Below are 20399 nucleotides of genomic sequence, written 5' to 3'. Positions count from 1 at the left end.
CCTTAATGCAGCTTGGCCCTTATTGACATACTTTTTTGACATGCGCGTCAAAGGTATAGTTCCTGTGGTTCATCTTCCACATATAAGTTGCAAAACAGAATAGATCAAGGCTGCCTTGAATCTGCTATAAGCTTAGGCTTTTGTTCAGTTATTGATAATTCAGACATGTCATTACTGCAATATTATCAATGATGTTCCATTTAACCTCATTGACCAGGCTTTTCCTGTGCCTAAGTAAAGATAGAGACGTTATTGTCTGAGTAAGTTCGGATCTCCCTGAATCAACTGTTGGATTCCTGTCTTTAGCCACAGTCTCATCAGTTTCATCGTCGCTGTTATTAGAGCACAGCGTGAAACTGTGCTATTCACGTCTCTGAACGCGGGTCTTCCATTCCCAATACAGTCCACCTTGATGTATTTACCTTCAACTTCCAATTAAGCATGCCATCAAGTTGGCCACTCACTTTAGGCGAGCAGTGTAGGCAGAGAAAATGGTAAAGGTGGAGGAGTGGCGATAATCGCTAAACAAACCCTCAAATTCTTTGCCGCCCCTATACAGTGCACAGGCTGTGAGGTTATTCACCTCAAATTGACACCTACCCACAATAACTTCACAAACATAATAGTCATCTACAGACACCCGTCCCTATTATCGGAATTCAATGATGAACTAATCACCATCCTTAATAATCTCAAATCCACCAATATGGAGACTATACTCATGGGGGACATTAATAGATGGAGGGGCAATCACAATGACCCACAGGCCATCGCCCTAGAGAAAGACCTAGTTAATTGTGCCTTTACTGTAATCAACAATGGTCCCACCGCTACCACTGGGAATCAGCTTGATTGGATAATCAAAAATTACGCAGAAGTGGCGCTGCTAGGAACCTACCCATGCATATGGACAGACCACTATAAAATCAAAATCCTCCTCACTCTAAAACAAAAAACGGTGAAAATAGACAACTCACCCAAAATAGTACTCGACAGGAATCTGAAAAAAATCACCAGTAAATTGCTAGCAGAAGAAATGGACAAAATCGTGACTGAAATTAAAGATGATGATTCAAGTGAAAATATCATATCGATATATAATCGAGGCATGAAAGAATTACTCGACCGCCAAGCCCCATTGAAAAAATAAACAGGTCAGGTCAAATATAAATCACCAAAAATGGTTCAACAACGAAGCTATTAAACTCAAAAAAGAAAAACGGAACCTAGAAAGGAAATGGTTAAAAGAACCAACAGAAACAAATAAAATGAAATGAAAGAATGCTGATCACAGATACAAGACAAAAATCATAGACCTTAAGAAAAATCACTACAATTAACTTATTGACACCGCCTACAACTCCACTGGCAAACTCTTCCAAATTCTCAAATCCATTGATAACCCTAAGGCACTCACCCCACCCTTTCAGCCGACAGAATTAGATTGTGAGAAGGTTCAAGCGGCCTTCCAAAACAAAATCATTAAGCCCACAGAGAATATCCTTAATTGCCAGAGTTACAGCCCACCGACCCAAGACAAACTTAACGAAAGCAAGGCCGAAACTGAAACTACCAAATTTCAGTTTAGACCTATAACAATCGAAGAGATGAAGAAAACGCTCTCTAACATCAGAAGCACTACATGCTCAGAAAATGTACTGTCACCTAAACTAATATTAGAAAACCCAGACATTTTCGCTCCCTTCCTTAGAAAAATGGTAAACGCATCTTTCCAGGATCAATCAGTACCTACTATAATTAAAACAGTCACGGTTACACCATTGCCAAAGAAACTTGAACTAGACCAACAAGACCCTGCAAATCTAAGACCTATTACAAATTGCAACTTCCTGTTGAAAATATTAGATAAAGTAGCCACTGAACAGCTCCAGACCTATGTAGACGAGAACAACCAGCTGCACCCCCAACAGTCGGGCTTTAGGACAGGCCACAGCACCGAATCAGCCTTACTAGATCTGCAGACCGAGATGCTAGGTATATTGGACAAGGGAAAATTAGGTCTCCTGATATTACTGGACCTCTTGGCAACCTTTGATCTGCTCGATCACAAGAGGCTCTGAGAGGCCCTAGAACTCTCAGGAAACTGCTCACTAGAGGCAACAGAATGGATATCATCATTTCTACAAGACAGTCAATCCAGGATTGTCTGGGGAAATAAAGCCTCCGGAACCAAACTAGTGGACTGTGGAGTCCCGCAGGGAGCTAGTTTCTCTCCCCTAATGTTTAACCTGTATATACAGGTATATGCAATGCCTATGTACCATGCTAACTCAACTGGGAATATTCTTCACTAATTTCGCCGATGATACTCAATTGGTATTCGAGCTTAGTGGAGACTATAATCAAGACAGTGAAAAACTTACGACTATATACAACATCGTCGAAGGCTGGATGAAAGACAACTGGATGTGTTTGAATGGGACCAAAACGGAACTAATGATCTTTGGATCCACACACGCCAGGAAAAAACTAACTCCTTCATACTCCGCATTCAGTTTAAAAAATGCCCTAATTCCAATATCCGAGAAAGTATAGACACTGGGAGTCTACTTACAAGCCTCACTAGGAGCAGAGGCCCATACAGCATATTTAAAAAGCAACTGTCAATACCACCAAAAACTCCTGAGAAAAATTAGACCCTTGCTCAACCAAAAAAACAGCATTACCAGAGCCTTAGCAACTATACTGTCAAGACTGGACTACGGCAACTCCTTGCTTCTGGGAGCTAATATGAAATGCCTGAAGCAATGCCAGGTAATTCAGAATAATGCAGTTAGGACAATCACGGGTAGGCCAAGGATGGAACACATCACAGGCGATAGGAAAGATCTACACTAGCTGGCCATGGAGGAGAGAATTACTTTTAAATCCCTCACAATGGTCCACCGATGCTTGTATGGCAAAGCCCCAGCATACTTGAAAAAACACTTCAAGTCGCATGAACCATCTAGAAATTTAAGATCCTCCAACAAAGGCCTACTCCAGACAACCCCAGCTAAAAAGCGAAACGGCCTGGGCAAGGCCTTTCCAAACAGAAGCATCCATAAATGGAATGAACTGCCCGTATCCTTGAAATTAGAAACCAACTACATACTCTTCAGAAAGAAGTTAAAGACCCTACTCTTTAAATAAACTGGACTAGCGACCTCTCTCAGCTCCCCATGATACGATCTTCTGTGTGTCTATTCTTGTCCCGTTTTTGTAATCACTGTCCTGTATTTTTGGAATGCGCTCTGATGCCTGCGGGCTTTAGTGCTATATAAATAAATAAATAAATAAATTCAACCTGGACTAGAATAATGTTTTTCAAGCACATGGGCATTCTTTTTCGTTGAGTCTATGTGTGTGAAGATCCTATGCATATATTTCATTGGGTGAAGCCAGCGGGACTCTTAGATGAGGAGATTCATGGGAACTAGTGATCATTCACCGATTCCAGCACTAAACCATCGTATCTTGGAACCCTCGTATCTTTGTGGAGAATTGATTTACATACCCATGCATAAGTTGATCAAGAAAGGGCAAGAAATATCTCATAAAGTGGCAATCAAGTTTGTCTGTGATGTACTGTACAGTTTATGCCAATTGAGAAATACACTGGTGGTAATCAGAGGCGGTAGAGGAGCCTCTTTCTGTTCGAGTGCTAAGATCTCCACCATCACCTAACCGTAGGTGATGGACACAGCTGCAAAGAACTCCTCTGGCTTTAAACACTTGGGCTCGAGATTTTAATGTCAAATGATCAGTGGGAGAATTTGGTGGGATAAGGGAAACTCCATACAGGACGCAAGCGTCTCCATAATCAGGAACCTTTTCTCTGCATCACTGCATCACTATTTACAAGAAGAGCATTTGCATTATAAACTGTACTTGGTGTTGTCAATAATGTCTGAGTGACAGAGTTTTTAGTCATAATTATATTCCATCAGCCAGCCCAGTGTTTGTGATGTCACGGGCGCACCAAGCTAACACAAGGTGTGTTAGGCATGTATGGTTCAAAGTGTTTTATTACACTAAACCAAAATAATGTGTCAGAAAAGCACCAGTAGGGATTTCTGGGCAAGGTTTTAGGAATGCAGGAGCAGCCAAGGAAGGCTTCTCATCAGCTCTTTGAAAATGTGGCGTTAGTGTTGCAACGGAAAGTAGTTTAGGATAACTACATCATTGTTCGGGTGTTGTCTTCTCCCCACCCAGGACTAGGTTTACTCTTCCAGAGTGAAGGAATGAGACTTGAGATAACACAACAATTCTGACAACTCGAGTTTGGGCTTTTTAAATTTTTGTATTTCTCTCTCTCTCTCTTTCTCTCTTTCTCTCTCTCTATATATATATAAATATATATATATATATATATATATATATATATATATATATATATATATATATATATAATAAGGGTGTTTTGTTTTGCCAAGTCTCTGGGGGGGGGGGGGGTGTCCTGTCTTCGGTCCAAATGCAGAAGATGGAAGAAACAACCTTGTCTTTCACTTTGGATTGGAGGTTTTGGGGACCCAGAATGCCCTTCTGGGATGCCTGGTCCCTGGACTTTCCCGCGCTCAGTGGCCTGATGATCCTGGATCCTTCTAGGGTTGGTGGTCCAGCGCTTGGTGCAGTTTCCATCTCTCTGCTGGACATTCCAGGCATCAGCCCATGTCCTCTGATCACGAGGATGACCCTCCAGACCTGGTGTTGGGAAGGGTGTAATGGTGTTCTGGCTCCTGAGCTCCTCCCTCCTCTTTTGGTCGGACCGCCACGGTTCACCCCATTCCCAAAAGTGCAAGTATACTCTGCCTGACCATGGCTAAGGCTGCACCTATCCGTGCCTCCACCCATCTCTGATATATGCCGTAGACCCGGCTGATCAGCCGTAACCACCCTATGAACTAGAGGTTTGGGTATAGCCTGATATCTACCCTCCTTCTCAGGCTCAGGGTGATTATGTCCCCTCACAGCAAGTTCCTCTTTTCTGCTATATATTCCTAACGCCTGCCCCCTCCCCCCAATCAACCCTTCTTCCTCTAAGATGGTAACTCTTTCTCAGATAGTAACCCTCATTCAATCCAGCAATCTCTTTCTGATTAGTGTCTCTGCTCAGGTGGTAATCCCCCTCCTTCCAATAACTCTTTCTTAGATGGTAAAGCAACCTCCTACTCCCAGCCTTTTACAATCCTTCCATCTTAATATTCCATTTGCATGCCACTTTCCTCCTTACACTCCTCTCTAGCTACTACACCAACACCTTGCACCTGGAGACTGTCTACCTCAGCTTTTGTATTCTGCTTCCCCCTCCCCTAAGGGGGGGCCTCAGTTAACGTGTTTCACCTGGGCAGAGGAGGCTGGCCTGGCCTGTGAATGGACCATGTGCCTATGGTCCTGTAGTCTCTGAGGGGGCCCGGTCTGAGATTTCACTCTGAGCCTCCTTGCATTGGAGCAGTTGTCTTCCCCCCTGGGAACATTGCTGAGGCTGCCTTCTTCTGTCTAAATCTCCCTGCACCCCGTGTATGTGTAGCAGCAGTTGGTAAACCCATATATGAGCCAGGGAAGACTTTCTGTGTCTGAGAACTTCAGTCAGGAGAGCCTTGCCACTTTGTATCTCCTGCAATGCCAGTTTGGCTCATGGAACAACAGGGGGGGTACACAGCATCAGCATGGTTCCTGCAGGTCACACTTACAGTCTTACTAGCCCTTATCTGGTCATAAACTCTATACACGCCGGCCCCACAGACCATGCTGATTTGTACGCTCTGCTCATGTTATTTCGTCAGAAGCATTGCTGTTGGAATACAAATATCAGGAACTCTGATTTGAAGTTAATCTTTCTCGATAAACACTCGGAGAAGAACATTTATCAAAATCACAAGCCGGCATTGTATCTTAACTTGGTATCTACTAGCTCCTGGTGGCACCCAGCCCCTGTGGACCACCCTGTTGTCAATACCCAGGGTCAAGTAGAGGATCACATCATAGTGATTAAAGAAGGTAAACAGAGGCAAATGGAGTCTCGGGATAAGTGGCGGTTTGCCTTAAATGGACCGCATCTGTGGTCTCTTTGGTGCTTGTGCAAGGGTGATGTGAATGCAAAGGCCCTGAACTAATTTAGGTCTTCACTCAGAGAAAGTGGAGAACACCCAATAAAATAACATGTTGAAAATGCATAAAACCAGACTGCCCCTGGGTGATGCACAGGTAACACGGCACACGCGGATGTGTGAGTGCGTTCCCATACTCCATGTGGAAATGTAGTATCTATGTGAAAAATTGCTCTCCTCACCGCTTAGCCACGGGTCCTCTTGCACACTATCCCGTGCACTTCAACCATCTCAGATATTTAAAACATTACAGCAATTATGAAAAAATCAGGATGACCTACTCCTCCAAAGATGCATTGTGGGTTGACAGTATGCAAATGTGGGGTGCTCCTCTACTGTATCGTGGTGTTTGCTGGATGAACATCCCAACAGGCAATCTTCTAGGGTGATCATGGAGTGATGGTTTTAGATATCGGGTAATGCATGCTCTGAATATGGTGTCAGTTCTACAGAATAGGAACACCCCAGTCGGTGTGGCCGATAAAGAAAATGTTAAAAGTAGACAAATGATGAATTAAAATAGTGTGGCATAATCTAAAACGTGAATACACCCGCTGATCATTGAACATATGGCTGTTGACAAAGTCCTCTTCTCGTTTTCAGCCCACAAGTATGTTCCCCGGGCCGTCTTGGTGGATCTGGAGCCAGGAACCATGGACAGCTTGCGATCCAGCAGAATCGGAGCTCTATTCCGGCCTGATAACTTCATACATGGTATTTCTGCAGGAGTATTGTGCAGGAAGATTCATACATGGTGTGTCTGTGGTAACATTGAGCATGAAGAGTCCTACATGGAATGTCTGCAGTAACACTGAGCAGGAAGAGTCATACATGGTGTGTCTGTGGTAACATTGAGAAGGAAGAGTCCTACATGGTATGTCTGCGGTAACATTGAGCAGGAAGAGTCATACATGGTGTGTCTGCGGTAACATTGAGAAGGAAGAGTCCTACATGGTATGTCTGCGGTAACATTGAGCAGGAAGAGTCATACATGGTGTGTCTGCGGTAACATTGAGCAGGAAGAGTCATACATGGTATGTCTGCGTGACATTGAGCAGGAAGAGTCATACATGGTGTGTCTGTGGTAAAATTGAGCAGGAAGACTCCTACATGGTGTGTCTGCGGTAACATTGAGCAGGAAGAGTCCTACATGTATGTCCTCGGTAACATTGAGCAGGAAGAGTCATACATGGTGTGTCTGCGGGACATTGAGCAGGAAGAGTCATACATGGTGTGTCTGCGGTAACATTGAGCAGGAAGAGTCATACATGGTATGTCCACGGAACATTGAGCAGGAAGAATCATAGATGATATATTTGCGGAACATTGAGCAGGAAGAGTCATATATCGTTTGTCTGTGGAACATTGAGCAGGAAGAGTCATACATGTGTGCCTGCGGAACATTGAGCAGGAAGAGTCATACATGGTGTGTCTCGGGAACATTGAGCAGGAGGAGTCATACATGGTGTGTCTGTGGAACATTGAGCAGGGGGAGCCATACAAGGTGTGTCTGCGGAACATTGAGCAGGAAGAGTCATACATGGTGTGTCTGCGGTAACATTGAGCAGGAAGAGTCATACATGGTGTGTCCACGGAACATTGAGCAGGAAGAATCATAGATGATATATTTGCGGAACATTGAGCAGGAAGAGTCATATATTGTTTGTCTGTGGAACATTGAGCAGGAAGAGTCATACATGTGTGCCTGCGGAACATTGAGCAGGAAGAGTCATACATGGTGTGTCTCGGGAACATTGAGCAGGAGGAGTCATACATGGTGTGTCTGTGGAACATTGAGCAGGGGGAGCCATACAAGGTGTGTCTGCGGAACATTGAGCAGGAAGAGTCATACATAGTATGTCTGTGCAACATTGAGCAGGAAGAGTCATACATGGTATATCTGCAGAACATTGAGCAGGGAGAGTCATACATGGTATGTCCTCGGTAACATTGAGCAGGAAGAGTCATACATGGTGTGTCTGCGGAACATTGAGCAGGAAGAGTCATACATGTGTGCCTGCGGAACATTGAGCAGGAAGATTCATACATGGTGTGTCTGCGGTAACATTGAGCAGGAAGAGTCATACATGTGTGCCTGCGGAACATTGAGCAGGAAGATTCATACATGGTGTGTCTGCGGTAACATTGAGCAGGAAGAGTCATACATGGTGTGCCTGTGGAACATTGAGCAGGAAGATTCATACATGGTGTGTCTGTGGTAACATTGAGCAGGAAGAGTCATACAAGGTGTGTCTGCGGTAACATTGAGCAGGAAGAATCATACATGGTGTGTCTGTGGTAACATTGAGCAGGAAGACTCCTACATGGTGTGTCTGCGGTAACATTGAGCAGGAAGAGTCATACATGGTATGTCCTCGGTAACATTGAGCAGGAAGAGTCATACATGGTGTGTCTGCGGGACATTGAGCAGGAAGAGTCATACATGGTGTGTCTGCGGAACATTGAGCAGGAAGAGTCATACATGGTGTGTCTGGGGAACATTGAGCAGGAAGAGTCATACATGGTGTGTCTGCGGTAACATTTATCAGGAAGGGTCATACATGGTGTGTCCGCGGAACATTGAGCAGGAAGAATCATAGATGATATATTTGCGGAACATTGAGCAGGCAGGGTCATATATCGTGTGTCTGTGGAACATTGAGCAGGAAGAGTCATACATGTGTGCCTGCAGAACATTGAGCAGGAAGAGTCATACATGGTGTGTCTCGGGAACATTGAGCAGGAGGAGTCATACATGGTGTGTCTGTGGAACATTGAGCAGGGAGAGTCATACAAGGTGTGTCTGCGGAACATTGAGCAGGAGGAGTTATACATATTATGTTTGTGGAACATTGAGCAGGAAGAGTCATACATGGTATATCTGCAGAACATTGAGCAATGAGAGTCATACATGGTGTGTCTCGGGAACATTGAGCAGGAAGTGTCAGACATGGTGTGTCTCGGGAACATTGAGCAGGAGGAGTCATACATGGTGTGTCTGCGGAACATTGAGCAGGAAGAGTCATACATATTATGTTTGTGGAACATTGAGCAGGAAGAGTCATACATGGTATATCTGCAGAACATTGAGCAGGGAGAGTCATACATGGTATGTCCTCGGTAACATTGAGCAGGAAGAGTCATACATGGTGTGTCTGCAGAACATTGAGCAGGAAGAGTCATACATGGTATATTTGCGGAACATTGAGCAGGAAGAGTCATACATGGTGTGCCTGTGGAACATTGAGCAGGAAGAGTCATACATGTGTGCCTGCGGAACATTGAGCAGGAAGATTCATACATGGTGTGTCTGGGGATCATTGAGCAGGAGGAGTCATACATGGTGTGTCTGTGGAACATTGCGCAGGAAGAGTCATACATGGTGTGTCTGTGGTAACATTGAGCAGGAAGAGTCCTACATGGTATGTCTGCGGTAACATTGAGCAGGAAGAGTCATACATGGCGTGTCTGCGGTAACATTGAGCAGGAAGAGTCATACATGGTGTGTCTGTGGAACATTGAGCAGGAAGAGTCATACATGGTATATTTGCAGAACATTGCGCAGGAAGAGTCATACATGGTGTGTCTGCAGAAAATTGAGCAGGAAGAGTCATACATGGTGTGTCTGGGGAACATTGAGCAGGAAGGGTCATACATGGTATGTCTGCGGTAACATTGAGCAGGAACAGTCATACATGGTGTGTCTGCGGTATAATTGAGCAGGAAGAGCCATACATGGTATGTCCTCAGTAACATTGAGCAGAAAGAGTCATACATGGTGTGTCTGCAGAACATTGAGCAGGAAGAGTAATAGATGATATATTTGCGGAACATTGAGCAGAAAGAGTCATACATCGTGTGTCTGTGGAACATTGACCAGGAAGAGTCATACATGTGTGCCTGCGGAACATTGAGCAGGAAGAGTCATACATGGTGTGTCTGGGGAACATTGAGCAGGAGGAGTCATGCATGGTGTGTGTGTGTGGAACATTGAGAAGGGAGAGCCATACAAGGTGTGTCTGCGGAACATTGAGCAGGAAGAGTCATATATAGTATGTCTGTGGAACATTGAGCAGGAAGAGTCATACATGGTAAATCTGCAGAACATTGAGCAGGGAGAGTCATACATGGTGTGTCTGCGGAACATTGAGCAGGGAGAGTCAAACCTGACGTGTCTGCGGAACATTAAGCAGGAAGAGTCATACTGGTATGTCTGCAGAACATTGAACAGGAAGAGTCATACATGGTATGTCTGTGGAACATTGAGCAGGGAGAGTCATACTGGTATGTCTGCAGAACATTGAACAGGAAGAGTCATACATGGTATGTCTGTGGAACATTGAGCAGGGAGAGTCATACATGGTGTGTCTGCGGAACATTGAGCAGGAAGAGTCATGCATAGTATGTCTGCGGAACATTGAGCAGGAAGAGTCATACATTGTATATCTGTGGAAGATTGAGCAGGAAGAGTCATACATGGTATGTCCATGGTAACATTCAGCAGGAAGAGTCATACATGGTGTGTTTGCGGAACATTGAGCAGGAAGAGTCATACATGGTATATTTGCGGAACATTGAGCAGGAAGAGTCATACATGGTGTGCCTGTGGAACATTGAGCAGGAAGAGTCATACATGTGTGCCTGCGGAACATTAAGCATGAAGATTCATACATGGTGTGTCTGGGGAACATTGAGCAGGAGGAGTCATACATGGTGTGTCTGTGGAACATTGAGCAGGAAGAGTCATACATGGTGTGTCTGTGGTAACATTGAGCAGGAAGAGTCCTACATGGTATGTCTGCGGTAACATTGAGCAGGAAGAGTCATACATGGCGTGTCTGCGGTAACATTGAGCAGGAAGAGTTATACATGGTGTGTCTGTGGAACATTGAGCAGGAAAAGTCATACATGGTATATTTGCAGAACATTGAGCAGGAAGAGTCATACATGGTGTGTCTGCAGAAAATTGAGCAGGAAGAGTCATACCTGGTGTGTCTGAGGAACATTGAGCAGGAAGAGTCATACATGGTATGTCTGCGGTAACATTGAGCAGGAAGAGTCATACATGGTGTGTCTCGGGAACATTGAGCAGGAGGAGTCATACAGTCATACATGGTATGTCCTCGGTAACATTGAGCAGAAAGAGTCATACATGGTGTGTCTGCAGAACATTGAGCAGGAAGAGTAATAGATGATATATTTGCGGAACATTGAGCAGGAAGAGTCATACATCGTGTGTCTGTGGAACATTGAGCAGGAAGAGTCATATATAGTATGTCTGTGGGACATTGAGCAGGAAGAGTCATACATGGTAAATCTGCAGAACATTGAGCAGGGAGAGTCATACATGGTGTGTCTGCGGAACATTGAGCAGGGAGAGTCAAACCTGACGTGTCTGCGGAACATTAAGCAGGAAGAGTCATACTGGTATGTCTGCAGAACATTGAACAGGAAGAGTCATAACTGGTATGTCTGTGGAACATTGAGCAGGGAGAGTCATACTGGTATGTCTGCAGAACATTGAACAGGAAAAGTCATACATGGTATGTCTGTGGAACATTGAGCAGGGAGAGTCATACATGGTGTGTCTGCGGAACATTGAGCAGGAAGAGTCATACATTGTGTGTCTGCGGTAACATTGAGCAGGAAGAGTCATACATGGGATGTCTGCAGTAACATTGAGCAGGAAGAGTCATACATTGTGTGTCTGGGAACATTGAGCAGGAAGAGTCATACATGGGATGTCTGCAGTAACATTGAGCAGGAAGAGTCATACATTGTGTGTCTGCGGTAACATTGAGCAGGAAGAGTCATACATGGTATGTGCTCTGTAACATTGAGCAGAAAGAGTCATACATGGTGTGTCTGCGGAACATTGAGCAGGAAGAGTCATACATGGTGTGTCTGGGGAACATTGAGCAGGAAGAGTCATACATGGGATGTCTGCAGTAACATTGAGCAGGAAGAGTCATACATGGAGTGTCTGCGGAACATTAAGCAGGAAGAGTCATACATGGTATATTTGCGGAACATTGAGCAGGAAGAGTCATACATGGTATGCCTGTGGAACATTTAGCAGGAGGAGTCATACATGGTATGTCTGCAGAACATTGAGCAGGAGGAGTCATACATGGTATGTCCTACATGGTATGTCTGCGGAACATTGAGCCGGAAGATCCATAGAGTGCCAAGAAGATCCTGTGCAGAAAACAAACGTTCCCTTTTAATGGTTATGGTGATAGGAAACAGCTTCTAAGCAGAGCACCAGTTGTCCCCAATATTACCAAAACCATGACACATACTTATGATTACAACGTGGAACAAAGCAAGACTATGGGCTTGCATAATCAGCTCACAGGGAGATCTCTACTACCCTCTATTAATCCTGACTAGTCATGCCACGCTATCCTACCTCAAAGGAAGACGCAATAATCTCCAGTTAAACATCTCCCATAAAGAGGCCTGCGAAATATTCGTGCAATAACCAAGAGTATTAGTGGCACCATGTTTAGTGGACGTGCAGGGTGTGTCTGTCCTGTGTACATTCTTTAGGCTTGATGGGGATTGAACAATCAAGCTTTGCTATGTGAGTGGTGCTTCATGGCCCTTGGCATATACGGGAATGATATAGACCTGAAATGACTTAAAGAGTCCAGCAATGTGCTTTCAGAGGTGGAAATGTGAAAACACATTGCAATTCATACCAAGTCCAGCATGAGCGCTTCTGTTTGGAGAATATTATTGTTGTAGGCCTGAGGCTGGGCAGACAGGGGGAGCAGGATTAGGGGAAACATGGGCATGGGGGGTCGCGACCTAGACTGCACCCCTCTGAATCGATGATGTTCTCAGGGATGCTGTGCCGGTCCCGCGGCACACACTCTGCTGCTGCTGATTCTGCTTTGTGGCAAATCTCCCTGGGATCTTTCACCACTGTGCAGAATGCAGGCATCCCAAGGGACTCGAAGTGGACAAACATGCCAGTGAAGGAGCTCCATGGGCTATCACTAGCCTCATTGTTTACATCCCCATTATAAACATGTCCATTTAGCCCATCGTCTTCCCGCCATTCCTTATGTAATGTCTCACGAGGCTCTTGCAAGATGGCGCTTGTCTGAAACAGTTGGCTAAGTAGGAGAATGGTTCCACATTAAAAGCATCGGGTGAATAAGTACAGTGAGTGGCAGGCCCTTTTAGATGTTGTTATGTATTTCTGTGATGAGGCTGCAATTAATGGTTGCGTTCACTGGTGATACTTCTTGCACTGAAAGAATACATACTTGAACGCGAGTAGGAAAACAATTATTATACTTCAGTACATGCACACACAATACTATACCTGGACTGTTTAACTGCAGGTGGTTGCTCTAAGCTTTGATTTCTTAACATTGGGCCTCATTACGAGCTTGGCAGTAACCCACCGGTGAGTGGCCGCCAAGCCTGTAACACTGTTTCCGATACCCGAGATCCAAGCGGCACGGGATATCAGGCGGCGGGAAATGTTCTGCCCATCCCTAGGAGTCTCCCAGGACTCCACGGTAATTGGTGTACGGGAGCACTGGTACCGTTGTCAGCGGTGCTGGTGCTTCTGTGGCAACCCTGCCTATTGGGGCCGATGTGCCCAGCCGGTCAGACCTCCCGGGTGCATCTGCTCCGGCATAGCCGCGGTCCGGAAAGGGTGCCGGTACGTTGCTATCGACACCCTTGTTGCCGACCGGCAGACTTGTAATGAGGCCTATTCGCTGTAAATAAAGGTAGTGGTAGTCCCTCTAGTGTTCTTTGAATATTTTAGTGAGCTCCAAAAGGTGGTATTCACCACTTAAAAACATTTGTGCAGATGGAGCTGTTTGTGTGCCAGTGTAGTTGGTAATTTCCTTACTTCAGCTAATGCTAGTGGAGGGTAGTTTGCGTGGGGAACCTCCTTAGCAGAACTACAGTTGTAGTGGATATCTTCCATAGTGAATGCCATTATCAGACTAAATAAACTACGGGAGAATTACAAAAGTAAGCATACTCACCTGAGTATGACACGTGGCACACTTCATGTGAATTACATTGCTAAGTGGATTCACTCCAACATTACACTTAACCCACTATGGGAGAATTACAGTAGTAAGCGTGCTCACCGCAATATTAGACTTGCCACACTGCATGTGAATTACAACAAGAAGTGAACTCACTTCAATATTAGACTTAACCTACTACAGGACAATTACAATAGTAAGTGTGCTCATCCCTAATTGTATACTTCATACAGTACATTTAGATTACAATCGTAAGTGGACGCACTGCAGTGTTCGGCTCAACCCAGTGCAGTTGAATTACAATAGGAATCATGCACACTACAGTATGATATTTGACACACTTCGTGTGAATTACATTAGTAAGTGGACTCACTCCCAATATTAGGCATGACCCACTATACCCGAATTTCAATAAGAAGCGTAATCCCCCCAAAATATACTTGACATACCTCATGTGAGTTACAATAGCAAGTGGACTCACTCCAATATTAGGTTTAACCCACTGCAGATGAATTCAAATAGTAGGCATACTCACCCCAATATTGACTTGACACACTGCATGTAAAGTACAGTAGTAAGTGGGTAGACTCCAATATTAGACTTAACCAACTCCGGCTGAACAGGAATAGGAAGTAGACTCTCCCCAATATTGTAGTGACACAGTGCATCTGAATTATAATAGTAAGTGGACTCACTCTGCGATTAGATACATCCCACTACATGTCCATCGCCATAGAAAGTGGCGTCATTTGAATATTAAACCTAACAAACTACAGGTGAATTATAATAGTATGTAGACTCACCCCAATATTAGACTTTACGCACTGCATGTAAGTTACAATAGTAAATGGGCTCACTCCTATATTAGTTTTAACCAACTACGGGTGAATAACAACAAGAGGTGAGCTCACCCCAATATTAGACTTGATGCACTGTATGTGAATCAAAATAGTAAGTGGGCTTGCTCCAACATTAAACTCAACCAACTGTAGCTGAATTCCAGTAGAAAAAGGGCTTACCTCAATGTTAGACTTGCTAGAGTGCATGCGAATTACATTAGGAAGGGGATTCCTTCCAGTATCAGCCTTAAACCACTGCAGGTGAATTACAATAGTAAGGGGAGTCCTTCCAGTATTAGCCTTAACCCACTGCAGGTGAATTACAATAGTAAGGGGAGTCCTTCCAGTATAAGCCTTAACCCACTGCAGGTGAATTACAATAGTAAGGGGAGTCCATCCAGTATTAGCCTTAAACCACTGCAGGTGAATTACAATAGTAAGGGGAGTCCTTCCAGTATAAGCCTTAACCCACTGCAGGTGAATTACAATAGTAAGGGGAGTCCTTCCAGTATTAGCCTTAACCCACTGCAGGTGAATTACAATAGTAAGGGGAGTCCTTCCAGTATTAGCCTTAACCCACTGCAGGTGAATTACATTAGGAAGGGGATTCCTTCCAGTATAAGCCTTAACCCACTGCAGGTGAATTACAGTAGTAAACAGAAATACAGGGGCTACACGGTTGCATGTGTACTCTGAATAGATATAAAATAGTAACAAGAGATCAAATCAACTTGATTTAAAATGATATAGTAGAGCAGCGTAACTCCAATACTGGAGCTATACTGCCACGATTTACTTACAGCCGCAAGCAGATCAGCTCCGTTATTAATATAATTACCCCAGCCCTTAACGAAGCACAGAATTTCCAAAGTGCAGCTAATACCTTTGCATTGAAAGTCTGTGAGGAGATGGGATAGCACTGATGGTCTGTAGGTTTAAACTAATCTTGAGTTAGACTGCCACAGGGTTCCTACGGAGACTAACCCACTTGCATCCAGGTTCCCGTTGGGTGTGGCTGCCACCAACCGTGGCATTAGCATGTTTTGTCTGAAGGACAGCAGTAAGCCCCAACATGGAGGTCCTTCTGCTTGCAGTGACATCCGTATGAGTGCATTAGCTCCAACATCAGAGCTGAACCGCCGTATTTGTCAATTACAATAGCAAAGGCATTTGCTGGAAGGGATAACCATTTGCCGTCCCAGGAGGTTGTCTAACTTGTTCAATACAGCCACAGTCAACTTATTGCAGACGGCTTAGACTAGTTTGAGGGCTCCACTGTTTCTGTGAAAGAGCACAATCAGTCCAGTGCTTTGGCTAAACCTTCACCTTTGAGTTACAAGTCAAATGGAATCAAGTGCTGCACTGGTACCAAGCAACTGCAATGGGATTACAATATCAAGGCACGCTACCACCCCTCCTCGGTGTAAATACCGGAGAGAGAATGGCTTTGCTCCAATATTGGTGGTAAGTTGCATCCGTCCCTCTCCAATCCTGGATCTCGCACACTCTTCGCAAGAGCCTGAATTGAACCGTGTCATCTTGTTGAGAGATGCTTGGGGCAATCCAATCATTTGTGATCTTGGAAGAATTATAGGATGTCCACAGAAGGCATCCCACCAGGTCCTCTTCTAGAGATCTCATCTATCTTCCACCAAATGCTTCTCTTCTGTAACCTAATATTTAGACTCAAGTAACACAGTATAATAATATGACCTTAAGAGTCCCAACTGCAGCACTGTAGCCCATTTAATGGTGAAGATTACCACACTAAACGAGCCTGCAGACTGAGGACCACACACAACTAGCACAGGGCCAAAGGCATCAGCTTCACAAATCTGTTTTTAAGTGAACATCTCTAAGTTTGAATGACACTTTCAAGACCCTTGCCTGCATCTCAAGATGTGTGCTTGCGAATCAAACAGGGTTGTTTTTATATGTCTTCCTCTTCTGTCTGAATACTTTAGTTACAGTATGTCTTTTGATATTTTGCGGTTTCCTATCTACAGGTAACTCAGGTGCCGGCAACAACTGGGCTAAGGGCCACTACACAGAAGGAGCTGAATTGGTGGAGTCAGTACTGGATGTTATTAGAACCGAATGCGAGAGCTGCGACTGCCTTCAAGGCTTTCAGTTTGTCCACTCACTGGGTGGCGGAACAGGATCCGGCATGGGTACCCTCCTCATGAACAAAATTAGAGAAGAATACCCTGATAGGATCATGAACACTTTCAGCGTCATGCCTTCCCCCAAGGTCTCCGACACTGTGGTCGAACCCTACAATGCCATCCTCTCCATCCATCAGCTGATTGAGAATGCAGATGAGACCTTCTGCATCGACAATGAAGCATTGTACGACATATGCTTCAGGACTTTGAAGCTGACCACCCCGACATACGGTGACCTCAACCATTTGGTGTCAATGACGATGAGCGGTGTCACCACTTCACTCCGTTTTCCGGGCCAGCTCAATGCAGATCTGCGGAAGCTGGCTGTGAATATGGTACCATTCCCTCGCCTGCATTTCTTCATGCCCGGTTTTGTACCACTGACATCTCGGGCGAGCCAGCAGTACAGAGCCCTCACTGTGCCCGAACTTACGCAGCAAATGTTTGAGGCACGCAATATGATGACAGCCTGCGACCCTCGTCATGGGCGCTACTTGACTGTGGCTGCAATCTTCAGAGGCCAGATGTCCACCAAGGAAGTCGATGAGCAAATGTTGGCTGTCCAGACGAAAAACAGTGCCTACTTCGTAGAGTGGATCCCAAATAATGTAAAAGTGGCAGTCTGCGACATCCCTCCGCGTGGCCTCAAGCTGTCCTCCACCTTCATCGGCAACAACACAGCCATCCAAGAGATCTTCCGGCGAATTGGTGAGCAGTTCTCGGCGATGTTCAAGAGGAAAGCCTTTCTGCACTGGTACACCGGGGAGGGCATGGATGAGATGGAGTTCTCCGAAGCCGAAGGCAACAGCAATGACTTAGTGTCAGAGTACCAGCAATACCAGGAAGCTACGGCTGATGTGGATGGGGATTTCGAAGAAGAGGAAGAGGAGACAGAGCACGTAAAGACTGAGCACGTAACTGAAGTTGTTGAAAAAGTGTTTTAGAATCTTTGCAGTTTCAGTGTACACAATGTTTTTCCCATCTCTTCTCATGCAATTTGTCAACGTGGATTAATGTGCTAAATGAGACAGGAGCAAAATTCGGATCCAAACTGGGCCTCGATTTTTTTCAAACAGAAAATCTCTTACTGCTGAGCTTTAATCAAGTCTATGCAAAAAGGACGAGCATACTCGTCCTTACCGCTTAAGGGGTTAATGTGGTGTTCTCAATTAGGGTGACCCAGAACAGACAGCTTCAGGGGACCACTTCCCATTTACAAGCCAATGCATTCTGACACTGCAGAAAGACCAGTTTCTAATCCCAAGGCTTCTGGTCTAGTGTTTATGGTATTCCAGCATCCATCTTTATTGACCAATGCATTTTCCTACATTGCCTCCATTTTATTCATGTTCCATTTGTTTAGAATCCTCTTTAGAGTGCCGTTTATTTTCCTTGTTTTGTGTCACAAAAAAAACAATTTTCAACAAATTGTGGGTTCAAGTCCACATGTGTTTTGCGCAACACTGTACTTCCGCCATTTATAGCCTAGATAGCCTGGGTTTCAGTGGCTTTGTAAGAAGTGTGTGCGTTTTGCTGTGGAAATGCTTAGGCTCTGCAACACTGTGTGATGAGGCAACGCCGCTTCATGGCCAGCCTACTTCCGAGATGTGCTCCTGCGGCTGAAATAACGCCGCAGTCCTTCCTTGCTTTCTCATGTTTCCAGTCATGCCAGGACTCTAACGAGCTATCTCTTAATATGGTAATCTGGGCCAGGGACGAGCTGTGACTGAAACCAGGATCTCCTTACGCTGAATATGACCCATGAACCCAACCTCCAACGACAAACCAAGGGCCGCTCTCGGGCAGTTCTGTGCACAGTAGAACTTGTGACTCTCTGCAATAAAGTTGATATGATTTTACAGCGTGCCAGCTGCCACTCGCACTCAAGCTGGCATTTCACGATGTAATGTTGCCTGGCACCATGGGGAAAGAGAGCAGGGCTAATCCACGAAGTTCACTGGAAAAGGAATGAATGCACAAGTCGTGCAAGAGATCCTCGAAGTCATCCGCCTTTCTTTTTCGGTGCATGCTTGGAGCATAAGAGGAAAGAGCACTACATGGGTTTCCAGGGCCTAAATCCAGTGCTCCAGTGAGTGTGCCATCTCCACTGCTCCTGGGTGGGTGCAAGGGCTGAGGGAGAACTGCCTGGCAAGAGAGGGCATGACAAAGGGGGCAGAATGTGGATGCATAATTGGAACTCACGCCTCTGCAGAGAGTCGATGGAAACTCGGGGCAATGCCTGCAAATGGACTCTCTGCCTGGCAAGTTATCCTGACCCGCTGGCCCAAAATTCCGCGCCCACTGCGGCTCGAACCATGCCGCCTCCGAGCAGGACCACAGAACGCCAGAGGGTTTTTGGTTCCGTGTGGTGTCTAGGGGGCTAGGGATGGAAGCGAAGTAGGGGGTAATCGAAAGTAGACATTTAAAATTGCCCCATGCTCCACTACCAAACTGTGGTGTCTGCACTCTTGCTCAGGGCGAAGCATGACAATGGATTGGTTTGGGCCATAATACTCAGTTTTTTCTGTTCAACAAGTTGGATTCATAGGCATTTCCGTTGTTGATTCACAAGCTCCCCGTTTCCTGATTTTATTCTAATTGGTTATTTATAACGCACTTAATACCCAGAGGTTTCTAAGCGGAACCCGTGACTGGAACCTGTGTTGCTCTGCTTCTATTGCTTCCAAGGCGAGCGCGTTGCCCCTGAGCTATCCTTCCGGTCCTGATTTGTACACACAAATACAGACAGGGGTCAATCTGCTTTCTGTCTGTATTTGTTTATAAAAATGGGAAAAAAAGGGAAACAGTTCTTTCTGCTTGGTTCCCTATGCTGTCAATCAAGAACTGCAGGCCAATAGTATTGCAGAGTGGCAGCATGGGGAGTGTAAACGTTGTGTACAAAATAGTTTCAAAGTTCTTCTAATTGCGACACCACATATATTAGGTCAGCAGCAAATACTGGAGCAGCTATTGGCTGTAATGATAAAAATGCTGCTCACATTAATGCAGAATAACTTCCAATTGTATGCTGTGTGGGTGTGTTTGAAAAAAATGCATTTTTTATTTGGAAAATGCAAAACAAATACTGGTTGCAAATGATCTTTTTATATGACAAGCAATAAATGTGGATAAGTACAGATACAATGGCCGAAAAAAAAGAATACCGGTGGAAATGAAAAATAAATGCCATAAAATGGGAGCTATATAAGGCTTGAGGCCTAAATACAAAAGGATACTGCCCAGCTGTTTCTAACTTGCCTAATC

At 44.9% G+C, this 20399-nt stretch overlaps 1 protein-coding gene across 1 annotated transcript in view; it reads left to right on the top strand.

Annotated features, from left to right (window-relative positions):
• TUBB1 (tubulin beta 1 class VI) overlaps positions 1-18555 on the top strand; it is a 38941-nt gene extending 20386 nt beyond the window's left edge. Inside the window, exons 3-4 of the mRNA XM_069651052.1 lie at positions 6714-6824; positions 16977-18555. Of these exons, the coding sequence (XP_069507153.1) occupies positions 6714-6824; positions 16977-18079 (1214 nt within the window). The 3' untranslated portion in view covers positions 18080-18555. The remainder of the gene's footprint in view (positions 1-6713; positions 6825-16976) is intronic.
• Positions 18556-20399: the final 1844 nt, after the last annotated feature.

Source organism: Ambystoma mexicanum, chromosome 3p (genome assembly GCF_040938575.1).
Source record: "Ambystoma mexicanum isolate Mex_15411 chromosome 3p, UKY_AmexF1_1, whole genome shotgun sequence".
Lineage (NCBI taxonomy): Eukaryota > Metazoa > Chordata > Amphibia > Caudata > Ambystomatidae > Ambystoma > Ambystoma mexicanum.
The sequence above is the reverse complement of the archived record's forward strand: the minus strand, read 5'-3'. Positions and strand labels throughout refer to the sequence as shown.